General features: G+C 53.9%; 1 protein-coding gene across 2 annotated transcripts in view; it reads right to left on the bottom strand.

Moving 5' to 3' along the window:
• RCOR1 (REST corepressor 1) overlaps window positions 1–23,440 on the bottom strand; it is a gene marked incomplete at both ends in the record, with an annotated part of 68,843 nt that overhangs the window by 16,684 nt on the left and 28,719 nt on the right. For both annotated transcript variants that reach the window (XM_084240971.1, XM_084240972.1), the window contains one exon: window positions 8,501–8,584. In XM_084240971.1, the coding sequence (XP_084097097.1) occupies window positions 8,501–8,584 (84 nt within the window). The remainder of the gene's footprint in view (window positions 1–8,500; window positions 8,585–23,440) is intronic.

Here is a 23,440-nt window from a genome sequence, read left to right as displayed (position 1 = left end):
GGAGCAGCCGGGGATCGAACCGGCACTGAGGAGGCCGCGGGCAGCTTTGCAACCCAGCGCTCAACCGCTGCGCCACCGGGGAGGCCCTCTCATTTTTTTTTTAAAGACTTATATATTTATTTATACAAGCACTGGGTACAGTCAGAAGTGCAGGAGGGTGAGAGAATCCACCAGAGCCAGAGCGGGGAGCAGAACATGCAGACTGACTGAAATACACCGCTCAGGGGAGCAGCAGCAGGCAAGACAAGAGAGGTCTGCGCACCATGTGGGACCCTCGCTGGCGGCGGGGGAATAGAACTGGTGCTGCAGAGGCTGGGGACAGCTTTGCAGCCCAGCACTCAACCGCTGTGCCACCAGGGAGGCCCCATAACTCTTATTTTTTTTTTTTTAAAAAACTTGGCTCTACTTAAATTTGCCGTGACAAACAAGTACCACTTTGGTATTTTAAAAAATGATTTAGTGGGCCTCCCTGGTGGTGAAGGGGTTAATCACTGCACTATGAAGCAATCCACAGCCTCTGCAGCATGAGTTCGATCCCTGGCAGGCCAGGGAGCTACCCACACGGCACAGCAAACCTCTCCTGTCTCACCCACTGCTCCCCTCAGCAGTGTACTTCGGTCAGTCTGCCTGTTCTGTTCCCCACTGTCTCTGGTGAACCCTCTCTCACCCCCCACACCTCTGGCCTGTACCCCAGCTCTTGTATGCATAAATAAATAAAATCTTTCAAAAAATGATTTAGAATCAAGTATTAAATTTGGGTTCATTTTTAGTCTCAGCTGAGGGTGATGAAAAAGCAGCCAAGGTTTATGTCAAGAAAAAGCTAAGCCATCAGCGAGGTCACCCAAGCCTGGCACAGGCCTCCAGCCTGCCGCCCACTGTGGCCAGGGACACCTCTCAAGCACTGAGGAGTGCCGGGAAGGCAGCTGACCGGGGCCAGGAGTCTACATCCTCCCTGCATGTTCTCCTCTTTTCTCCATGTCCTACCTGAAAAACAAGAGGCTACTTCGTAGCCAGCAGCACTTCCTCAGCTTCACTTAGGGCCTTTCTTTACTGATTACAAAAATAAGTTGATCACAAAAACAGAAAAACAAGTAGCCCAGAGTACAGGGAGCCCTGGACTCCCCACATGCCCCATCCCTGAGGCGGGCCCAGGGCACTCCCCGCCCAGGTGCAGGCAGGGAACACTGGCCCGGGCGGAGGCCGTTCTGGAATTGAGGACTTTGTAGGCACACAGGCCCATACCGGGGTTCCGTGCTGACGAAAGGCAGCGCCTTCTGGCGCGCCCCCACCTAGGTGCAGGTCTAGGCCCCCGGCCTTGGGCGCTTTCAGACTGACTGGTCACTGCACCCCAGACACGGGGACACACCATTTTCCTGAGAATCAGTAACCACCCAGAGGGTCCTGGTTTGCCACAAAAGTGGAAAGTGATCGTTTTAAGAACGGAGAGGAAACTATGCCAGAGCACACACCTTTCTTAGCCCCTCACGACACGGCGGGTGATCTGAATAGCAGGGGAAAGGCAGGGCATCGTGGGGCACTTGGGAGAGGCCAGCAAGGAGACCCCAGGGATGCGCCGGGGCACACGACAGACGCAGTAACGGGCGGCACGAGAGCCCAGACACGGAAGGGGACAGGGAAATGCTGCGGGAGCGGAGGGTCACCTTGCAGAAGTAGGCAGAGGGCCCTGCAGCCACCATGCCCAGCACAGGGGCTTGTGCACCAGCCCCACCATTGCACCAGGGAGGGGGAGGGGACGCCGCAACGGGGAGAGCACAGTGTCAAAGGTGCGTGTGCCAGATCCCCGAGAAAGCAGGCGGAACCCCTACAGTCTGGACAGCTCCTGCTGACCCGCGCTTCCTGTGCCCAGAGCTGGGCACTGGCTGGCAGGCCCCAGACACAGGAAGACACCCAGGGACGGAGAGCAAGGGGAGGGGGGAGGAGCGGCATAGGGGGAGGGGCGGGCACGCCCCCAGGCACCCCGGGCGCAGGAGCCTCCTCAGGTCCTGACAGCTGCCACATCCGGGAGTCTGCCGTGCCTCTGGTGCTCCGAGCGGGGCACACAGTCTCTCTAGCCTTCCCGGATCGTTCTGTGATGGCTCCCACTCGAGAATGGAGAAAGCAAGGGTCAGAAAAGTCAGGCCGCTTGGCTAGGCCGGCCGGCAACCACAGAAACAGGCTGACAGCAGATGGGGGGCTGGCCCGCAAGGGGAGCACGGGGTGGGCCGCGCTGCGGCGGGCCAAGGCTATCCCACTGAGGCGCCTGCCTTGTTCTGCGTTCACGTTGCCGTCCAGGGGAGGAACTGCCCCGGTGCCCGCAGCCAGCCTCCAAGTCAACGGAAACAGGAGGAAGAATGCGGACCGTGGGGCCAGCGCCCAGGAGCCCCGCCGCCCCCTCCCCTCCCGGGACGCGGCGAGCCCACACCCAGTGACCCTGCGTCCCTGCGAGCGAGGCTGACCCAGCAGGCGGGCGAGGACAAGCTGCAGTCTCGGTGCAGGTTTGCGTGTTTCACTGTCAGGTCTGCACGAGCCCCGGGCACTGCCCTCCCGGGCCCGCAGCTCATCCAGGACGCAGCCAACAGCGCGGTGCCCACTGTATCACTAGCAAGGGACGCGGGTTCGGGATTTGAGCGGGTGTGGAGCCCCCGCGGGCGCAAGCTCCACTGGACGGGCGTTTCCCAGGCCGCCCGCGAGGATAGGCCTGGCCGGGGTAAGACGCACTCTACTGTGAAAATGCTATTTCTTGGTGCGGTTTGGTCAAAACCCCACTTTACAGGAGCAGCGCCTTCTATGCCCTGGCACCCCGGGAACCACCACAAATGCTCACCCAGGCACAGACAAGGCGCCCTCCTGGGGGCCATGGGCTCCAGCCAGCTCACGCCCCCCCCCCTTCTGCCGTCACCCTGACGACCAAGGGCGCCGCCCGCCACCACACTCCAGCCACACACATGGCGCCCGGGATTGGGCGGCCTGCAGGGACCCTCCCACGCAGCAACGCCTGTGCAGACAAGCTCAGGGCACGCACGTCAAGTCAACTGACCAGCAAGCGAGTCCCTCGGCACCGTGTCCTCAGGATATGCTCCTGCTCTCGTGTTTTTTTTTGTTTTTTTTTTAAGATTTATTTATTTATTTATACAACCACTGGGTATAGTCAGAAGAGCGGGAGGGTGAGAGGATTCACGAGAGGCAGAGCGGGGAACAGAACAGGCAGATCGATGAAATACACTGCTGAGGGCAGCAGCAGACGGCAGGAGAGGTCTGCGCGCCATGTGGGACCCTCGCCTGGTGGCTGGGGATCGAACTGGTGCTGCTGAGGCTGCGCGCAGCGCTCAACCGCTGTGCCACCAGGGGAGGTCCTCCTGCTCTCATGTTTTGCCCTGGATTCTGTGAGCCGCAGGAAGGGGCTAGGCTGCAAACACCAGCCGGCCCAGCATGGGGGTTGGAGTGGGGTGCTGTGGGGTCCCCCACAGCCCTACAGCCCTACGGTGGGCTGGAAGGGGCCACCACCAATGATCTGGCCTCAACCAGGGACTTTGCATGCTGGACCTGACTCCTCCCTCTCGTCCAGGAGGAGCAGCAGGTGAGACCCCCGGCCTCTCTCCAAGGAACACCTGCTGCCAAGCGGCATTAATGTGAATTCCTGCAGTCACAGGTGGGGTTCAGTTGGAGGCACTTCGTACAGTTCACGCCGTACAAGCAGCAGCTACTACTACGTGTGTGTGTGTGTGGGGGGGCAGCAAACAGGCGAAGGAAGTCAAACCATATGACGCAGCTGCATGCACCGCTTCCTGCTGTGGCCAAGGAAGGCGTCCCTGGCAGTAACACTTGATGGGTGACCAGGAGGGGCCAAAGGAACCATGTAGCCACCTGGGAAGTGTCCCCAGAGGGAAGAGAAACGGCTCTGGGAGCAGGCATGGACAGCTTCCAGGGGCAGAGACTGGGTCAGGCTGAGCAGGGCCTGGAGCGCCTGTGGGGTGGCACTTCCGGGAGGCGGTGCGCAGACTGCGGGCGCCACCCCCAGGCACCCCGCCGGGCGCGCCCACTGCCTACCCTGGAGGGGCCCCAGCAAGTCAACCCGAAATACGCGTCATGAAGTCCAGTGACCTTAACCCACAGTGCCGTGTGTGTGTCTAAGGAAGGCTCGCACTCCAAGAAAGCGGCAACTCATTTTAAAACCCTTCATTTGACTCTGTCTTTTGACAAACTTTGCCTTTTGACAGAATTCTGCATGGCTGGCGAAGCGGGGTGTGCTCAGTTTTCCTTCCTATCCAGCAGGCACCCAGCTTAGAAATAAGGCCGTTGTCCTGTGTGTCTGAGACCCACACTTCTTACCACCGTACCAGCTTATCCTCATTTTTATAAAATAAAAGTGAAATGTAATCCCCTCTTAAAGAGCTGCAAAAGCACTTACCACACAGAACCTACAAGACACGAACGCACAAATGAGGGAATCCGCTGCTTCCTCACTCCCAGCAGCAGAGCTGGCTCCCCGCACCTGCCCCTTGCAGACCCCCGTCCCCAGGTGTGGATGGCCACACAGGCCTCCCCTCCAGCCCCAAAGTTCCACCTTTCAAGCCCTACCTCAGAGACTCACACAATAGAAACTGGGCCTCAGACTATTTTATTCCCGCCCCCAACGGCTCCGCTCTCCTCAGCCCCCTCTAGGCACCCCCAGGCCACAATTCCGCATGGCACGGGACCACTCCTGCCTTGGTCAGCTCTTTATTTTCCTTAAAATAGTAGAGCGAACCAGACTGAGAATAAGATCGAGCCTAGCTCTACACACATTTCAAAGAAGAAAAAATTCGTTTAAAAAAAAAAAAATACTTAAAATTTCCTGTACTAACACGTCCACTTTGTCGTGCTGGCTTTCAGCTGCTTCTCTACAGACCCCAAACCTCGCATGTGTCTACCTAAGAGCAGACTGCGGGAAAGACTGCCCTGAGGTCGTCAGCTGGCCAGGCCAGGGGGCCAGGGCACATGAGGAGAGCGCCCCTAAGAGAGGGCAGCCGGGAACCGGGTGGGGAGAGGGCCCCAGGCGGGAGAGGAGGGGAGGGGCGTGGGGCAGGAGGAGGGCCGCACACATCACATGGGCATGGGGGGGGGCACCAGGGAGCTGGCGTCTCGCAGAGCGCCTGGCAGACTCTTCGTCAACACCAAGGGGAGCAAAGGCTGGGAACGCGCGGGTGCCCCAGGATCCACCGAGGCCACGTGCCATGACCTGCGTCTGTTTGGGGGCAGTTCCGACTGCGGCGATGGCAACTAGACCCCCTAGGTCTGCATCCAGTCCCCCTGGGCGCCAATTCCCTCACCTGGAACGGAGCTCCCTAAACCGCAGGCCGTTAGGAACTTTCTGAAGAGGGGCCTCCCTGGTGGCGCAAGAGGTTAAGCACCGCACTACGAAGCAATTCGCAGCCTCTGCAGCACGAGTTCAATCCCCGGCCAGGGAGCAACCCACATGGCAGGCAGACCTCTCCTGTCTCCCCGCTGCTCCCCTCAGCAGTGTACTTCAGTCAGTCTGCCTGCTCTGTTCCCCACTCTGGCTCTGGTGAACCCTCTCACCCCCCGCATCTCTGGCCTGTGCCCCAGTTCTTATATGCATAAATGAATAAAATCTTTAAAAATAAATAAAATAAAGAACAAAGACAAGTGGCAGCCCCTTCTATGTGCTGGGGGAGGGGCGTGGAGGAGGGATGGGTGCTGGCAGCAGGGCCACCCCAGGTCATCAGAGAGGAACAGGGCCCCAGAGCCCGCAGGTGGTGCCCGGTGAGAGCCCAACTCGCATGAGGGAGCGCCCGTGGCCATTCCACGCTTGAGGCAGTTGCAAGGCCCTGCCAGCTCTGTTCCTAGGGATGCAGCTAAAACAACAAAACCACGAGAGGAAACATCAAAAATAACCAAAAAACAAAGAGAACAAAGCTTTGTGATTCAGTTTTCACTAGCGCCTTCTTTTCCAAAAGCAACAGAGTGCCAGTTACAGGTAAGCGCGGGACAGGCTGCCGCAGGCCCGCACGTGCCCGCAGCCCCTCCACCCAGCACTGGGGCATGGGCGCGCGCCACACACACAGCTCCTCTCGTGGGTAACGCATGCATAGCAAAGTAACTGGGAAAAGGATCCCTAGCTGGGTCATGGAATCCTGGGCAAATTGTTCCTTCCACACACCTTTATGGGTCTTCTGAACTTTCAACAAAATATAAATGTTACTAGTCGATTCAAAGTTTTACCAAAGCCGGCAGGGCCTGCAGTAAACTGCAAACCTGCTTAGCCAGTACCACTTTTTACAAACGTATTAATTTCTCATATTCTACTCTTTTCTTCCAGGTCCAGAAAAGGCAATATCAACATAATACTAACCCTAAACGCCTGCTGCAAAGACGCCAGCGGGCAATACGAGAGTGAAGGTGCCAACGCAATCCTGAGCTGAGGCCGGAGCGCCCCTCCAGGACAGCTGGCGCACCAGGGTGGGGGGAGGCCCCCTCCCGCTCCTCTGGGGTAGCTTCACAACCCTCTCTGAACTGTGAAGAGCCACCTGAAAAATGGGGGTAAAAATTTCTTCCTGGGCTATCGTGCCGACTGACTGACAAGGCCTGGGAACCTCTCGGCACAGCGCTCAGCACAAAGGCTGGACGAGCGCTCTCTGCTCTGGCTATGCGGCTCTGGACACCACGACTTCAGACGGCACGTGGCCCATGGAGCACGTCCTGGAGGGCGCCACAATGGCCAGAGGCCCGAGTCAGCCACCGGCAAACGCTGGAAGCAACTCGGCAGGCCCCACGCGGGGGTGGGAAGGGAGGCAGGCTGTGCAACCTCAGGGACGGCTGCACACGCACTCCCTGAAGCAGAGTTCAGGAAACCAGGCTTTAAATATTACAGGAGGCAGATTTTTCAGCTCTCTGGTAGAAAGAACAACATGTTCAGAAATGGAACAGATTGCTTTTGGAAGTCAGCAAGTGCTCAAAAGGAGGAACCAAAAAACAAACAGGAAACACTTAAAAGGCCTCCCCCAGCACAGCAAAGGCCTCGTAAAGGCCAATGCCCCCGCCCCTCCGGCCCTCTGTTCATCACAACTCACCAAACAGCAGCCCAACGGGGCAGAGTCGAGACACCCTTAAAATCAGGCCAGACAGACTATTCAGCACCGCCACGGCCACTGTTACTGAGAGTAACCGGATTCCCCTGGTTTCATGGAGAGTTTTGTACAAAAAAGCGGGGGAATCCTTGGTCAGAACTGAACAGGTTTCTTTCCCCCGTGAGTGTTTGTGCCTGAAATATGTTAATGCAGGTGCTGACTGTATAAGAAGAAGATACTCTTTCATATACACCATCTCTGACACTTGGTGGGCAGGGCAACACCGTCGCGCATGGCACAAGAGGAAGAGGGCCTCTTCTCTCAGCTCCCGGCGCTTCCAACGGACACGTCCCGCTGACGGCGTTCTCAGCCGGTGTAGAGGACGGACTCCTGATCCACTCTTCTCAAAGATCCCATTGGAAGGCCAATGTTCTTTCCTCCGGAAAACCATGTATGTACCAGAACACTCTGCATGTGATTTCCAAATGCGCAAGCCCCTATAAATTCTGCCCATGGACTCTCAATGAAAAGTTTTCCAAAGAGGGATTTAATTTTCCTTCTTTCATGTCATGAAGAAAATAAACTTTGAAATTAATGAAGACTAATAGTAATATAGCAGCAATAAAACTATTCTTATAGTATCACCTGAACAGAGGACAAACCTAAACCTAAACCCAACTCTGAAAATACAATTAATATTACTGCCAACAACAGGACTCCTGGCCCTCCCACATCTAAAATCCAAGGCAGCCCAAAACAAATAGCCACTAAAAGTGCCTTCTAGCTCGGCTGAAGGCTTATTATTAAGACCTGTGACACATATTCTCGACTCTTCGTTGTCACAACAACATAACCCCCCAGATGAGGGAGTCAGGCACTGCTACCTTCCATCCTGAGTCTGGCCTCCTCACTTCAGCATTCACTTGAACAGCATTTTGGGAAAAGGGGAAGATTAGGAAGCCACAGGTTAAGGATCTTTGAATCATATGACAGGCCAAGGTATAAAGAAAAACACACTTTCAAACTCTTCACGTTATTTATTTTAAAGGTATTTATACCGACTTTTAGCTATGGTGGTTTTAAAACGTCACATTAAAAAAGAAAAGATGAAAAATTACTTATGTGGGCCTCCCTGGTGGCGCAAGCAGTTGAGCGCTGGGTTAAGAAGCTGCCCGCAGCCTCTGCGGCGCCGGTTCCATCGCCGGCTGCTCCCCGGCCACCGGAGGAGGGTCCCGCATGGCGCGCAGACCTCTCCTGCCGCCCGCTGCTCCCCTCAGCAATGTACTTCAGTCCTTCTGCCTGCTCTGCTCCCCGCTCTGGCTCTGGTGAATTCTCTCACCCTCCCGCGCTTCTGACTGTACCCAGTGCTTGTATAAATAATAAATAAATAAATCTGTTAAAAAAACAAAAAGAAAGAAAGAAAAATTACTTACGTTTCGCTTCTGACAGGTTCTGATTCGGTGACCAGACCAGCATGCCAAGATTGTCTCGTTCTTGACTGCGCCTTGCTAGCTTGGCTGGGAGGAAATAAAAAAGAAAAGGCTTGTTACAATTGAGCAAAGATTAAAAAGATACGATTACCACCACCACTATGATTCTGCACCTCCTCCCATGATGCATGACCCTCCTGGCGCTGAAGTCAGCTCACCACACACGTACGTTGAGATGGGGTGGGGAGTGTCTGTCTGTCTGTCTGTCTCTATTTTTTCTATTGTACTGTCACTTATTTAACATGAGCACGTGAGGTCAGTATGGTTTTTAGCTTCAGGGGCTAGGTGAGGAAACCGAACAGGTCATGTGGCCAGCAGGAGGCGGAGTCAGGACTGACCTTGGCAGGGGGGCTGCCTGTGGTGCCCGCCCAGGAATCAGACATGGGACACCCAAAAGGGAACCTACATGTGCCCAGTCGCTCAGAAACCCCTTTCAGCAGGACCCCCCATGTGCGCTGAACACCAGCACCTTCTCTGCCAGAGCAACCTTTTGGCGACAAGACAACAGGAATCCAGAAGATTCTTAACAACTTTAGCGAAGACTAAATGTGAGAAAGAGCTACCCTGGAACGGGACTTCTGAAGCATGTTCACGTCCTTTAAAGCCTGTGACAGGGCGGAGCGGCAGCTCTCCAGTGCCAGCGCCGAGCTTCCCTGCGTACCTGGATGAAGTGCGGCCTACAGTCTCTTCCTAACAGGGACACTCAAACCATCATCTTCAGAAGGTACAGCAGACTCCAGAGACATGAGGCTTACTTGATAATGGCCAGGCCCACTCATTCATCTAAAGGCGTCTTTGTTTTCTTTAAATCTGCTCCTCTGGTGAAACTTACAAGCTCTACTTTCCAGTAAAAAAAACTAATAAAAAACCTCAACTAAATAAAAGCGCATGAATGGACACCCTGCCCAAATGAAACACTCAGAAAATTCATTCGCCTGCCTTGCAACACTGTGTTCCAGGTTTTATAAATAATAATTTCTACACTCTTGTAAAATCTGTGGGGCAACTGCTTTAAAGAAATACAATTGGATGGGGCCTTCCTGGTGGCCCAGGGGTTAAGTCTGAGCTCTATCACTGCTATGGCCTGAGTTCGATCCCCACCCCCCCACCCCCGGGAGCCGACCCCCCATGGCACAGCAGACCTCTCCTGTCTCCCCGCTGTTCCCCCAAGCAGTGGATTTCAGTGGATCGGCCTGTTCTGCTCCCCACTCTGTCTTTGGTGAATCCTCTTACCCCTCCACACTTCTGGCCTACACCTCAGTTCTTGTATGCATAAATAAAAATATCTTAAAAAAAAAAAAAAAAAAAAAAAGGTAGGGCCTCCCCGGTGGCACAGCAGTTGAGCGCTGGGTTGTAAAGCTGCCCGCAGCCTCTGCAGTGCCAGTTCGATCCCCAGCCACCGGGTGAGGGTCCCACATGGCGCGCAGACCTCTCCTGCCGCCCGCTGCTCCCCTCAGCAGTGTCCTTCGGTCCTTCTGCCTGCTCTGCTCCCCGCTCTGGCTCTGGTGAATTCTCTCACCCTCCCGCGCTTCTGACTGTACCCAGTGCTTGTATAAATAATAATCTTTTTTTTTTTGGGGGGGGGTGTAAAATGCCAAGTGTATTTCTATACACCAGCACTTAAAAATCAGAAATAAGGAATACTTCTTTCAAAATCATCAATAAATATGAAATACTTAAAGTTAAATCTGATAGATGCACACTGAAAACTATGAAACATTGCTGAGAGAACTAAAGATCTAAATAAATGGAGAGACATACCCACGTGTATGTACGAAAAGACTCCATTAAAAAATACAATTTTGAGGACCTCCCTGGTGGCACAAAGGGTCAAGACGCAAACTATGAAGCAATCCACAACCTCTGCAGCATGAGTTCAATCCCCAGCCAAGGAGCTGCCCGCATGGCGCGGCAGACCTCTCCTGTCTCACCCACTGCTCCCCTCGGCAGTATATTTCAGTCCATCTGCCTGTTCTGTGCCCCACTCTGTCTCTGGTGAATCCTCTCACCACCACCCGCCACACTTCTGGCCTATACCCCAGCAATTGTATGCATAAATAAATATTTAAAAAAATAAAAATAAAAAATACAGTTTTTTTTTAAAGATAGCTTTCTCGGGCCTCCCTGGAGGTACAGAGGTTGAGCGCTGGGTTGCGAAGCTGCCCGCAGCCTCTAAGGCACCGGTTCGATCCCCGGTTGCCGGGTGAGGGTTCCACATGGTGCGCAGACCTCCCTGCTGCCCGCTGCTCCCCTCAGCAGTGTATTTCGTCAGTCTGCCTGCTCTGTTCTCCGCTATGGCTCTGGTGAATCCTCTCGCCCTCCCGTGCTTCTCACTGTAGCCAGGGCTTGCATAAAAAAAAAAAGATAGCTTTCTCCCCAAATAGCTCTACAGATTCAAAACAACCCCAACACCAATACCACCATGGTTTTTTGGTTGAGAGAGAGTCTAACCTTCCTGGAGGTTACAGTTTTTGTAGACAGCATACCTACAATAGTCAAACAACTTTCAAAAAGAAGAACGCGGAAGGCTTACACTATCTGAATCAAAACTATTACGTGAACCCACAAAGGCCCCAAAGCAATCCTGAGAGAAAAGAAGAAAGATGGAGGCAAAACCAATTACAAAGAGTCAGAAACCAAGATGATGTGGCGCAGGCATGTGGGGAACACATGTGACGGGTGAAGTCCAAAGACAGACCTACGCGGGCAGGAGCTGATTCTCCACAGAGGCGCAAACACAAGATCAGTGGGGGAAAAAAAAATCACCGTTTCAACAAACGATGCCAGAACACATGGGCACTCACCATATCCCATATCAAAAAACAAAAACAGGGCCTCCCTGGTGGCGCAGCGGTTGAGCGCTGGGTTGCAAAGCTGCCCACAACCTCTGCAGCGCTGGTTCGATCCCCGGCCGCTGGCGAGGGTCTCACATGACACAGACCTCTCCTGCCGCCCGCTGCTCCCCTCAGCAGTGTACTTCGTCAGTCTGCCTGTTCTGTTCCCCGCTCTGGCTCTGGTGAATTTTCTCACCTCCCCGCGCGTCTGACTGTACCCAGTGCTTGTATAAATAAATAAAATAAATCTTAAAAACAAAAACAACAAAACCAAAACCAAAAACAACATTTTTAAAAAAGATTTATTTATTTATGCATACAAGCTGGGGTGCAGGCCAGAGATGTGGGGGGTGAGAGGATTCACCAGAGACAGAGTGAGGAGCAGAACAGGCAGATCGACTGAAGCACACTGCTGAGGGGAGCAGCGGGGAGACAGGAGAGGTCTGCTGTGCCCTCTGGGTCAGCTCCCTGGCCGGGGATTGAACTCGTGCTGCAGAAGCTGCGGATTGCTTCATAGTGCGGTGCTTACCCTCTGCGCCACCAGGGAGGCCCCAAAAACAAACAACATTAATCTGGATCCACAGCTCTCACCTTAAACAAAAATAACTCAAAACTGATGACACAGACAATTACAAAAACTTCTACAGGGAAACACGAGAAAACCTCAGATACAATACCAAAAGCATGCTCCGTAAGAGAAAAAAAATCTGTCAGCTGGACTTCAAAGTGAGAACTTTCACTCCTTAAATCACACTGAGGAAGTGAAAAATGAAAACCCGAGTCAGAGGTGGAGAGAAAATCCCAAGCCACGTGTCTGGTAGAGACCTGCATCCAGAGCACATGGAGAACACGCACACCCAACACAGGCAGCAGCGCAGGCACCACTCAAGGGCAGGAGAGGCGAAGAAACAGTCGCAAAGACGTGAGGCCAACTCTGCGGCCCGGAGAGCAGGAGGCCACCCTGCAGTGGGGGTCAGGTCTGGCCGCATCCTGAGAATGGGGTGCACTACAGATCTGCTCGATGAAATAAAACTCTGCAATGAAAGGAATAAACTGAGCACACAGCATGAGTGCTGAAGCAAGTGTGCAGAGCTAAGGTGTTTCCCACAGAGAGGAGGTGGCGGCAGAGAGGACTGTGGTGCGCGACAGGGACCTGGTGGAGACGGGCTTTGAACACAGGCAGCCAGCGTGTGCCCCGTGGACACCACGGGCGTGTGCTCATTCCAGCCCCGCCCACTGGGAGCATCTCGACACAATGACAACCCAGCAACAGTGAGCACTGCCAGCTCCCAAGTCTTGGCTTCTAAATACTAGAAACCAGGTCTCCCTGGAGAAACAGACGATCCCAGGGCTAGGAAAGGAAACATGCAAGGGGATCCTAGAACATCCTATCATGCAGAAGAAAGCACTGAAATGATGACAGGATCTCCCATTGGCCAAATCTGGAACTATCTGAGCAAGAAGAAAACAAATGAAAGAACCACTCTCACTGAGTGGTCAGAAAGTCCAGGAGCACTAAACAAAGTCAGTAAAACTTGAGAGAATAAAACCCTGGACAGGGGAGGCAGAGCTGGGAGTAGGGGCAACAGCCAATCACAAAGTAGGATGATGAGATGTGAGGACAGAGAAAAAAAGTTTAAATACCCCTACTCACTGGCCCACAACAGCTTCCCTGCCCCTCCCAAGTACAGACCCGGCGTCCTCACTTCCTTCCTTTAAATAAACTTTACTTTCTCTTTTTTTTAAAGATTTATTTATGCATACAAGAGCTGGGGTACAGGCCAGAGGTGTGGGGGTGAGAGGATCCACCAGAGACAGAGTGAGGAGCACAGAACAGGTGGATCCACTGAAACCCACTGCTGAGGGGGGCATCAGGGAGATGGGAGAGGTCTGCCGCACCATGTGGGTAGCTCCCTGGCTGGGGATCTAACTCGTGCTGCAGCGGATGCTGATAGCACCACAGTGCCCCACCAGGGTGGCCCAAATTTTACTTTCTTAAACAAAGCCTGTTTCTCTCTGCCTCCATATCTAAAAGGTCTGCAAATTCCTTTTTACAGCTTCATGGGGCAAGAACCTGTGGTAGTTCAAAGGCTAAATTAACAGCACACACCGGCGTCACTGGCGTACGCACACACAGTCACTCAGAAAGATTCTGTGGTTTTTACAAAGATATGACTATACTCAACAAATAACTGACCCAACAGGAAAGGGTAGGCCCATGCCCTACAGATGACAGTTCCCCGTGAAGCTCACACACGATGATTTGCAGCAGTTTCAGTGACATCACCAAAAATGGGGGTTGGGGGGTGGACGGGACAAGTGGCCTCAGGACTAAGTGGCTAAACCTCCCGTGATGCGCCCACAAACAGGAGCACTTGGACAAGCAATGCATGTCAATGACACGCCCAGGCGACAAGGGCACCACAGCTCCAGAGCACCGGACTGTGTCTTGGGGGCTACAGAAGTCTGGTACCATTCTCGTGGCCTTCCAGAGCAGGCGAAGGTGCAAGGACAAGGGCAGGTCAAGGTTCCAGGGGTCAGGAGTCAGAGGAAGGCTAAGAACAATTTCTTGAGGAGATGGCACTGTTCTGCACGCCAGTTCTGGTGGCGGCTACACAAAACGAAACACAAAACTAGCTCATTCTGCTGTATATATGGTGAATGACAAAAATATAATGAAAACCTTCAAAGCAAAAATTGAGGTTTTCCAGAAGAAACTGGGCCTCAAGACTAAAGCCTCCTTGCTTCCACTATGAACTTTATACTTGTCAGGCACCTGCAATGACATAAGCCAATTACACACACACACACACACACACACACACCCCCCACACCCCACCCCACCCCCATTGGTTCGGTTTCTCTGTAGAGTCCTGACAGGGCTGCTTAACTACACCCATGGTCTGAAACATGAAATTCTTTAAAAAAAAAAAAAAAGTCCAACAGGCCCTGGCTAAATATAGGCAGCACCTCCAGAAAATATTTCTCTTTCAGGAAATAAAATTAATCAGAACCACCAATATCAACAATTTTGATTACTAAAATCCAGTAGAAGGAAATGTTTACCACCACAACCCAAATATTAAGAATACTGAAATGATACTACTTTTACTAAGGGTGCAGAGAGCACAGAGCACAAAATACCTACAACTTAAGGTTGACAAAGAAGCAGGCCTCCCTGGTGACGCAGGGGTTAGTCTCGGGCAATCAAGCTATCACCAGCCACTGCAGCATGAGTTTGATCCCTGGTCAAGGTGCTGACCCACAGAGCACAGACCTCTTCTGTCTCCCCGATGCTCCCCTCAGCAGTGGGTTTCAGTGGATCCACCCGCTCTGCTCCCTACCCTGTCTCTGGGGAGTCCTCTCACCCCCCCACCCCGCTCCTCTGGCCTGCACCCCAGTCTTATATGCAAAAATAAATAAATCTTTATTTAAAAAAACCAAAGGGGGGGGCCTCCCCTGGTGGTGCAGCGGTTGAGCGCTGGGCTGGAAGCTGCCTGTAGCCTATGCAGCGCCACTTCGATCCCTAGCCACCAGCGAGGGTCCCACATGGCGCGCAGACCTCTCCTGCCGCCCGCTGCTCCCCTCAGCAGTGTACTTCGGTCCTTCTGCCTGCTCTGCACCCCGCTCTGGCTCTGGTGAATTCTCTCACCCTCCCGTGCTTCTGACTGTACCCAGTGCATGTATAAACAAACAAACAAACAAACAAATAAATAAATAACATGCCTCTATAAAAAAAAAATTAAAAAAAAAATATCTGCACAAAGTGAATTCAAGTCATAACAATTATTTCTTCTCACAGTAAAGGGGGCTCGCCAAGAAATATGACAACTAATACAGGCTCAACCTTAACTTTGGAACCCACTGTGTTACCTGGTGCAAACAAAGAGAGGTATACAGAGATTTTTCTGGGCCCATCTGTGCACCCACACAAGTGGGGCAGGGGACAGCCATAAGGAAACACTTACAGATGGACTTGTGTGCCCGGCCGACACCACCCCCAGCCTCAGCCTGTGACCATCACAACTTTCAGAAAGAGACCAATGTCAGCTTTAACCCTTTGCACTCCGCTGTCCCCTCTCAGGGGACAGTGGAATTCTAGCATATCACTCGGATGTCCCCTCTCAGGGGACATTGCAACTTATTAGTGATTATGGGGAACTGAGGTTATTTCAACGCAACTTTTTGAGACATGCATGTTTCCCTGAAGTTTTATCTAGAAATGGCACAAGAAATTAAATCAAAATATCGTAAAATGGTTTGGAGTGCAAAGGCTTAAAAACTGAAAATAAAGAAAATAAAAATAAAGAAAACCGTGCCAATAAAGCAAAGGACAAAACTTGCCAAAGGCAAGGTGCCAGGAGGAAGGTGCCAGGAGGAAGCGCGGCCCTGAGCGCCACACAAAGAAAAGCACCCGCGAGTCCTGGCCCCGCTGGGAGGCTGCGGGAGGCACTGCTGGCACCGTGCACGCTCTCCGCATCGTCCCCCTGGGCACCCTGCACCTTTGTTGGCCTGTACCGACATTCGGTAAAGTTTCATTGGAGAAAAAAAAAAAAAAAGCCAACTACAGGGCAAGTGCGGCCGGGGCCGCCGACTGTAAATGGCATGGTCACACCTGTGGGCCTCCCGGGCCAGGGGCCGCTCTCCCAACACACGGGCCACAGAGAGGGCATGTTGCCAGAGCCCTAAGCCGCGCCACACAGCGGTCCTCAGGGGACAGGACCGACTCGGTCAGAGCCACAGCCTGTCCTACCTCCTCGTCAGCTGTACCTAAGCGCCCCGATCAGAACAGATCCAGCGTCACAGGGCAGCAGTCAGCCTTTAAGGAATGATCAGGGAATAACATTGTAAGTTCAGCGGCTCGTATTTTCACATGGCTTCTCCCGCTGCTGCCCTCGAGCCTTGTGGATGCCCCTCCCCGCTCTCTGTGGACCATCACACGCCCCAAGTGCTTTCATTATTTACCAAGGATCATTGTTATCACCGGGATGATAGAAAATGCTAAAAGCAGGGGCCTCCCCGGTGGCCCAGCCGTTGAGCGCTGGGCTGCGAGGCTGGCCGCCGGAGAGGGTCCCACAAAAAAAAAAAAAAAAAAGAAGAAGAAGAAGCTAAAAGTAGGTGGCCATTATGTATCAAAAAAAAGATCTCAGATGGCAGGCTGGCCCTAGGTGATCAAAAGGAATGCTAGAAAGAAATGCAATTTGTAGAACTTTCATCCGGGTGAGGGTCTCAGTGAAAGGACACAGTGAAATACTTAAAATACAGAGGCGGGTGGATGGTACAATACTTGAAAGAGCCGTTCAGAGGGGCGAGGAGATAACCAAGCTTAATGCTAGAAAGAAAAGGAAATAATATAATCCCACAAAACACTGAGCGCGAGAACACAGGGATTAGACGAAGAGCTGAGAGAGGAATGCCGAGGCGACGGGCACCCACAATGCACTCCTCAGCGTTCCTTCTTCCGTCCGGGCAAGTGGACAACTTGGTGCGCCCATTCTTCACGCAGCAAACATCTCCTGGGCCTAGAGCCTCAGTCTGGGGACGGAACCCCAGCTGAACAGAAGCAGCTGTCCGGTCTCTACAGGGCCTGATTTTCTCTTCTGTAAAATGGAGCCAGCACCCCTCCTCATAGAGATTGCGTAAACAGCATTTTGAAAGAGGTAAAGAACGTAACAGGAGATTAGAACAATAACTCATTTATTTATTTTTAGGTTTTTTTTTTAAGGATTTACTTATTTGTGCATACAAGAACTGGGGTACAGGCCAGGGAAGTGGGGGTGAGAGGATTCACCAGAGACAGAGTGGGGAGCAGAACAGGTGGACTGACTGCAATACCCTGCTGAGGGGAGCAGTGGGCAAGCCAGGAGAGGTCTGCTGCACCCTGTGGGTAGCTCCCTGGCTGGGGATCAAACTGCAGCCACAGCTGCCTCGAAGTGGCTATGGATTGCTTCATAGTGCTGAGACTTAACCCTTTGCACCACCAGGGAGGCCCTGGAGCAGCAGGGAGACAGGAGAGGTCTGCTGCACCATGTGGGTAGCTCCCTGGCCAGGGATCAAACTCGTGCTGCAGAGGCTGCAGATAACTTCACAGTGTGGTGCTCAACCCCTTGCGCCACCAGGGAGGCCTACTCCAGTCTCTTCAACTCTTTTTAAATTCTCAGCTCCTCACTAGCAACCCTGCTCCAAACCTACTGCTGGGTCATTCAGACAGATCCCAGTAGACGAAGGTGCTCCATTCACCGTGGCCATCCTCCAATGGGGTAACTGGTCCAGGGCCACGGCCCTCGGCCTGTGCCCTGCGGGCAACCTCACAGCAGCCAAACCCTCGGCAAAATGCAGAAACTTGAGAGTGCCTGGAGCTCAGGCACCCCATCCCCTGCACGGCCGGTGAAGGCGCCGGGACACCATCGCTTGGGGCTTCAAGGCGGACGGTCCCGGCGCTGCCGCCCGCGCACTGCCAGACCCCGCAGGTGGGCATCCCAGGGCCGTCCCGGCCGCTCCCCAGCACCCCACGACTCACTGCCACCACAGGGCTGCACCCTGCCGCTGGGCAGGGCCGGGCAGGAAAGGCCACTACAGACACCTACTCCAGGCCCAATAATGTGGAGAACGCCCCAAAGACAGGTCCTCAACAAGTGCCGAGGGCCAAAAAGCAGAACAGAAGACCCGCAAGCCAGGCCACGCGAGCCTCTTCCAGGCCTCCCTAGTGGTCCAGAGGTCGGCGCACAGGCCCGCTGCCCACCCTGGGAGCAGTTGCCAGGGTCTGCGGCTGGAGGTGCTGATTCCCAGGGGTTTCCCCGCAGCTTGACTCCCTGGCCTGTCACAGCAGGGCACCGGTGCGGCGTGATTCTCTGTGCGCCTGCCTTCCCACACCCCACAATGTGCTCAGCGCGCAGTGGGCACCGTCTGGCCCATCAACCCCGTTCCTGGCTGAGCCCCGCTGCAGACAAGCTGCTCTCGGAATCCCAAAGAAAGGCTTCACACACCCCAATATCTAGATGTGATGTATGGGGGTAGGATGGAAGAGAGGGGAGGGGAGGACAACCCCTCACCCCTAAAAAAAACCTGGAGTGGGGCCTCCCTTGTAGCACAGGGGTTAATGACAACGCCATCAAGCAATCGCCAGTCTCTGCAGGAGTTGGATCCCCAGCTGGCCAGGGAGCTACCCACAGGACACAGCAGCCCTCTCCTGTCTCCCCGCTGCTCCCCTCAGCAGTGTGTTTCCGTGGATTTGCCTGTTCTGCTCCCCACTCTCAGGTGAATCCTCTCACCACCCCCACCACCCCGCCCCCACACCTCTGGCTTATACCCCAGTTCTTGTATGCATAAATAAATAAATCTTCACACACACACAAAAAAAGCCCGGGGTGTCTGAAACAGTCTTTGTGCTCATACGTCCCACCCCAGAGGGCGCAGAGCCCCAGCCTGGAATAACACCCCTAAGACGGAGGGCAACACCCCCATCACCTTGACTCCAGGGTCACACACACTTCAGTTCTAGGTGATCTGTTCCCGAGGGAACATTCCGGAGTCCCCTCTATTCCCAGTGTTCTGAAGCCCTTTGTGACAGGCCAACTATATCTTCTTTCAGTCACCGTGCCGGGGGTGCTCTGTGGACCTGCTCCATCTGGAGGATCCTGACGATCGGTGCTGAACACTGTCAGTACCCGCCTGAAGGGGGAAACGCTGTGCCTCCAAAGCACAGATGCCTCAGGAAGCCCACGTACCTCAATTAAAAAAACAAAAACACTAGCCACAGCGCCCTCTGGTTTCCTTTCTCCCTCTCTCTACACCACCGGACTGCCCCACTGACAGCTGGCCGCGTCCTCTGCTGTGTTCCTTGTTCTCTGTCACGCACTGACGTCACGCCACCACTGCCTGCTGCCCCCGAGCATGCCCTTCTCCCTCCTGCCCACACAGATGTAAACCCCAGTTCCTCCACACGCCTCTCCTGGAAGACCATCGCCTGCAGAACTAGCGCCACCGCCCACCCAGAGAACATGAACACTGACTCACCACTTAAGACACAGGCCGCCTGCACAGCCCACACGCCCCCCCAACTCAAGCAACTGCTCAGTCAGTCGAGGACCCCATCACGGCTCAGGCACTGTGCCTTTCTCCTTTCCAGTGAGCTCTGCCTACCACTTTCTGGAAGTTTCCTATTGAAACATTTCCCTGCCAGCTTATTTTCTAAGAGTTCTTTCTTGTTCTCAGAATGGTTCCCTGTTTTATACCATCCTATTTTTTTGTGACATGAAAGTAGCAGCTACTTTTAGTTCTTGAAGCCTTTTGTTTTGAAATTTTAACTTTCCTTCTCTAATTTGTTCCCTACTTTTTATTCAGTTTCTTCTGTATGTTTGACCACTAGACACTTTGTTTTATTATTGTGTCTACTAAAGTCACGCTGATTCACAACACTGTAAATGATTTAGGGGAGCACATTCCCACATCTTCAAGTGTGCGTCACCCCCACCCCGGAACCAGCAGCCCTCCCCCCCAGTCCATGGCACTTCTGGTAACTGCAGCCCCATTCCCAGGCTGTGTCTGACTCTGCATTTGTCATCCCAGAGTCCTTCCTCCTGTGTGCGGTGGGTCGAGACTGTCCAGTCACGGGAAGAGAGGCCCTAACTGGGACACAGGCCTTAACTCATGTGCCTGGACAGGGCTGATGGAGTAGCAAGGCTTCCCCGCGCGATGCTCAGCGCTCTACCTGTTTCACAAAAAGCTAGAGCAGACTGTCTTTTCTAGAATAATCCACATTATCTCCATCTCACAGGACCTTCTCACAGTGTTGCCAACTGGAACGCCTGCCTTCAAGAAGTAAGGTCTATGTTCCCTGCCCCTTAAGCCTGGTCAAGTTTGTGACTACAGTAATGGTGCAACATGACTTCCAGGTCAAAGTCACAGAGATGACACAGCAGCTGCCTGGTCTCTTGGAACACGTACCTTTGGGCAGTCAGCGTCCACAGAAGCGCCAGGTGCCCCGCCATGCCCAGCTGCTCACCTGCCTCACCTGCCCTGCGCACTCCTCCAGCTCCACCACCAACGGCCACTGCAGAAAAGGCTGAGTCAGCACTGCCCAGCCAAGCTCTGCCCAAATCCTGAGCTACCAGAAAAAATTAAATTATTTTAAGTTACTTTTTTAAGCCAGAAAGAGTAAGCGGAACAGGCACTGGCTTCCAAAAACTAAGATCACGGTGCTGCCACAAAACCCGGAGCCAGGGGCCCTGGCTTTGGGACTGGGAAACAGGAGGGAACCTGCAGCCTTGAGAAGCAGCCAGGGAAAGCCCGGCCCAGCGCAGAGGCAGCCTTTGCTCCTCCAAGACACGGTGCGCTGGAAGCAGGCTGAGAAAACCACTTCACTACGAAAACCAACCATTCCTTAGAGAGAATGTAGGCAAAGGATGTACCTGATGAGGGAGGAAGACCCGAACCCTACAGAGAGCGACTAAACTCAACATCAAAAAAATAACCCCATTCCAAAATAAGCCACACAGCCACAGCAGCGCCGCCGTGCCCCGGCCCACAGCCCCTCCTGTCTGCTGTGCCAGCAGACACTGGCCTCACAGACTGAGCGGGAGCACAAACTCACCCCAAATCCGTAAAGAAACGTTTCCTCGAGCTGCAGCTGTCAAAGTCACCGCCACTGCAAGGAGGCTGGTAAGGCCCGTGGACCCAAGCAGAGTCACAAGGATTTATGAAGAGAACCGTCCAGCAGCAGCAGCGGTGGGGCAGCAGCACTGAAGCAGGAGCCAAAGGGACAATACTGACCTCTGGCCCTAATCACTGGCTGCACTGGCTTGTAGATGCGGCTGCTGAAAACCTGCAGGGAGCTGATTAGCTTCCCTAGGAGCTGGATCAAAAGTTTACGTACTTTGTTCATAGACATTTCGATATTATAATCATAAGAGTACATCATCTATTTAGATGTTAATTAAAAAGAATTTTAGGGCCTCTCTGCTGGCGCAAGGGGTTAAAGCACTGCACTACGAAGCAATCCACAGCCTCTGCAGCACAGGTTCGATCCCCGGCGGGCCAGGGAGCTGCCCACTCAGCGCAGCAGACCTCTCCTGTCTTCCCACTACTCCCCTCAGCAGTGGATTTAGGTCAATCTACCTGCTCTGTTCCCCACTCTGTTTCTGGTGGATCCTCTCACCCCCCACACCGCTGGCCTGTACCCCAGTTCTTGTATGCATAAATAAATCTTTAAAAAAATGACGAAGGTGGCCGTTGTTGTGTTGTGTGTATTTGAACACATTTTCTGAGCAACCGTTCCTATGGAAAAGGATGATTCGGGGGGCGAAACACAACTCAGGAAGAGCGCCCAGGCCGGAGAACCATTCCCCGCCACAGAACTAGGCCTCGGCAGGAGGCAGCAAGTTGTGCCTGGCTCAACTTCAGAGGGTGCATAGCCTCCTGCTGTCCCCTGTCTGCACAGGAGCCCACAGCTATCCTCGGCCTGACCTGCTGCTGAAACTGAAGGAATGGCAGCTGGCCTGTCTCCTGCACGCACCCACGTTCAGCGAGCTGCACCTGAGGGGGTCTCACGTGGCCACAGCCGGACTGATTAGGATGACAAGACCCTGAACTTGGGGCTGGCGCCGGGCTGGGATGGGGGGTGACAAGCATGCTCAGGACGCTGACAACCCAGGGCGCACGCAGAGCAGGTGTGGCGTCTTCCAGGGACGGATGCACCATCTTGCCACGCGTTCTCCTCGGTGCAACTGTTGCATGTTGAGCTGGAGACGGCTCTGTGCCACCTGCCCCGAGAGCGGAGCCGACGGTGGCTCTCGCACAAGTGACGCTGTGTGAGTCCTGTGGCCAGGTCCGAAGAGGCCACCGTTTATTTCCCTTTGGGGCCCCTGGTATTTGCCAGTCTATGCCCATGCTGTGCCAGCTCCAGCCACTAGGTGACCACTGCCCTCGGAGCCCTTCCGGAGACCCAGCCCCCAGGACAGCCCCCGCCCCACCCCGGGAATGCAGTGACCAGCGCTGGCACCCGTCATGCACCACTGGGCGGAGTGTGACACCAGAGCCCCCTTCCAGCCCAGTCGCGTCCAGTCCCGTGCACCCCTCCCCCCAAACGTAGTGCCCCTCTGGCTCCAACTCTGCTGGCGGCAAACGCGCCCTCTGCTGGGCTCGGGAGGAAGGTGGCCTGGGCTGCAGGAGTGAGGCAGGAACCAGGAACCCAAGGGCTTGCCACAGACTTTCAGGCACAGCCCATCACTCCCACTGAGCCTTTGGAGGCCCTGGGTCCCGTACTTCCAGGCCTTTCTGTCTTCCATTTGCTCTGTTCCCACCGGCACCACTACCACTGCCCTCCGGTTTCAGCTTTCTCAGTTCTGCCAAGGCAACTGCATTAACCTATTTTTTTAGTTTCCAAAACATCAGCGACATCTTCAGACTGCTCTGGGGCCCACAATGTCCCATTACCCAAGGCACCGAAACTCAATCTCTCTACCTCCCTGCCTTTCTGCTGGCCCCGCCTCTCCAATCTGACCTCTTTCCCATTCCCAATGCTTAGCTGGCCCACAAAGGCCTTTGCCATGAGGCCTGAACACTGTAAGTACTGTCAGCTCTCCCGGGGGACCTTCCTGACAGCACCCCCACGCCACGCCCTCCTGCGTTCTCCCTGCCCACGCAACGCTGGCACACACCAAGTACTCGGCAAGTTTAATTACCAACCCGAGACTTATACAAGGATCTTTTAATCCTCACAGCAACCCTACAAGAGCAACATTATCCCCACTTAAGAAGAAAATGCCTTCAACAACCATCCGTAGAAACGAACTGGACCTGTAATTTCCTTTTGCCAGACAATCTCGATGATCCTCCCGGCCTGGTGGTGCACGACACACGACATACCAAACGCGGATTTTCAAGGACACTTGCTGGCAGCACTAACAGAGACGCGTGTGCCTCTATTCCGACACACTCCTCTTAGTGCAGGGACCTGACAGGAGACTGGGTCGTCAGGCCAGAGAAGGGAAAGGAGCCACACTAAATGTGCACTCGCTGGGAGGACGTGCAGGGAGTGCCGCGCGGAGCA

Source organism: Talpa europaea (genome assembly GCF_964194135.1).
Source record: "Talpa europaea genome assembly, chromosome: 8".
Classification (NCBI taxonomy): Eukaryota; Metazoa; Chordata; class Mammalia; order Eulipotyphla; family Talpidae; genus Talpa; species Talpa europaea.
The sequence above is the reverse complement of the archived record's forward strand: the minus strand, read 5'-3'. Positions and strand labels throughout refer to the sequence as shown.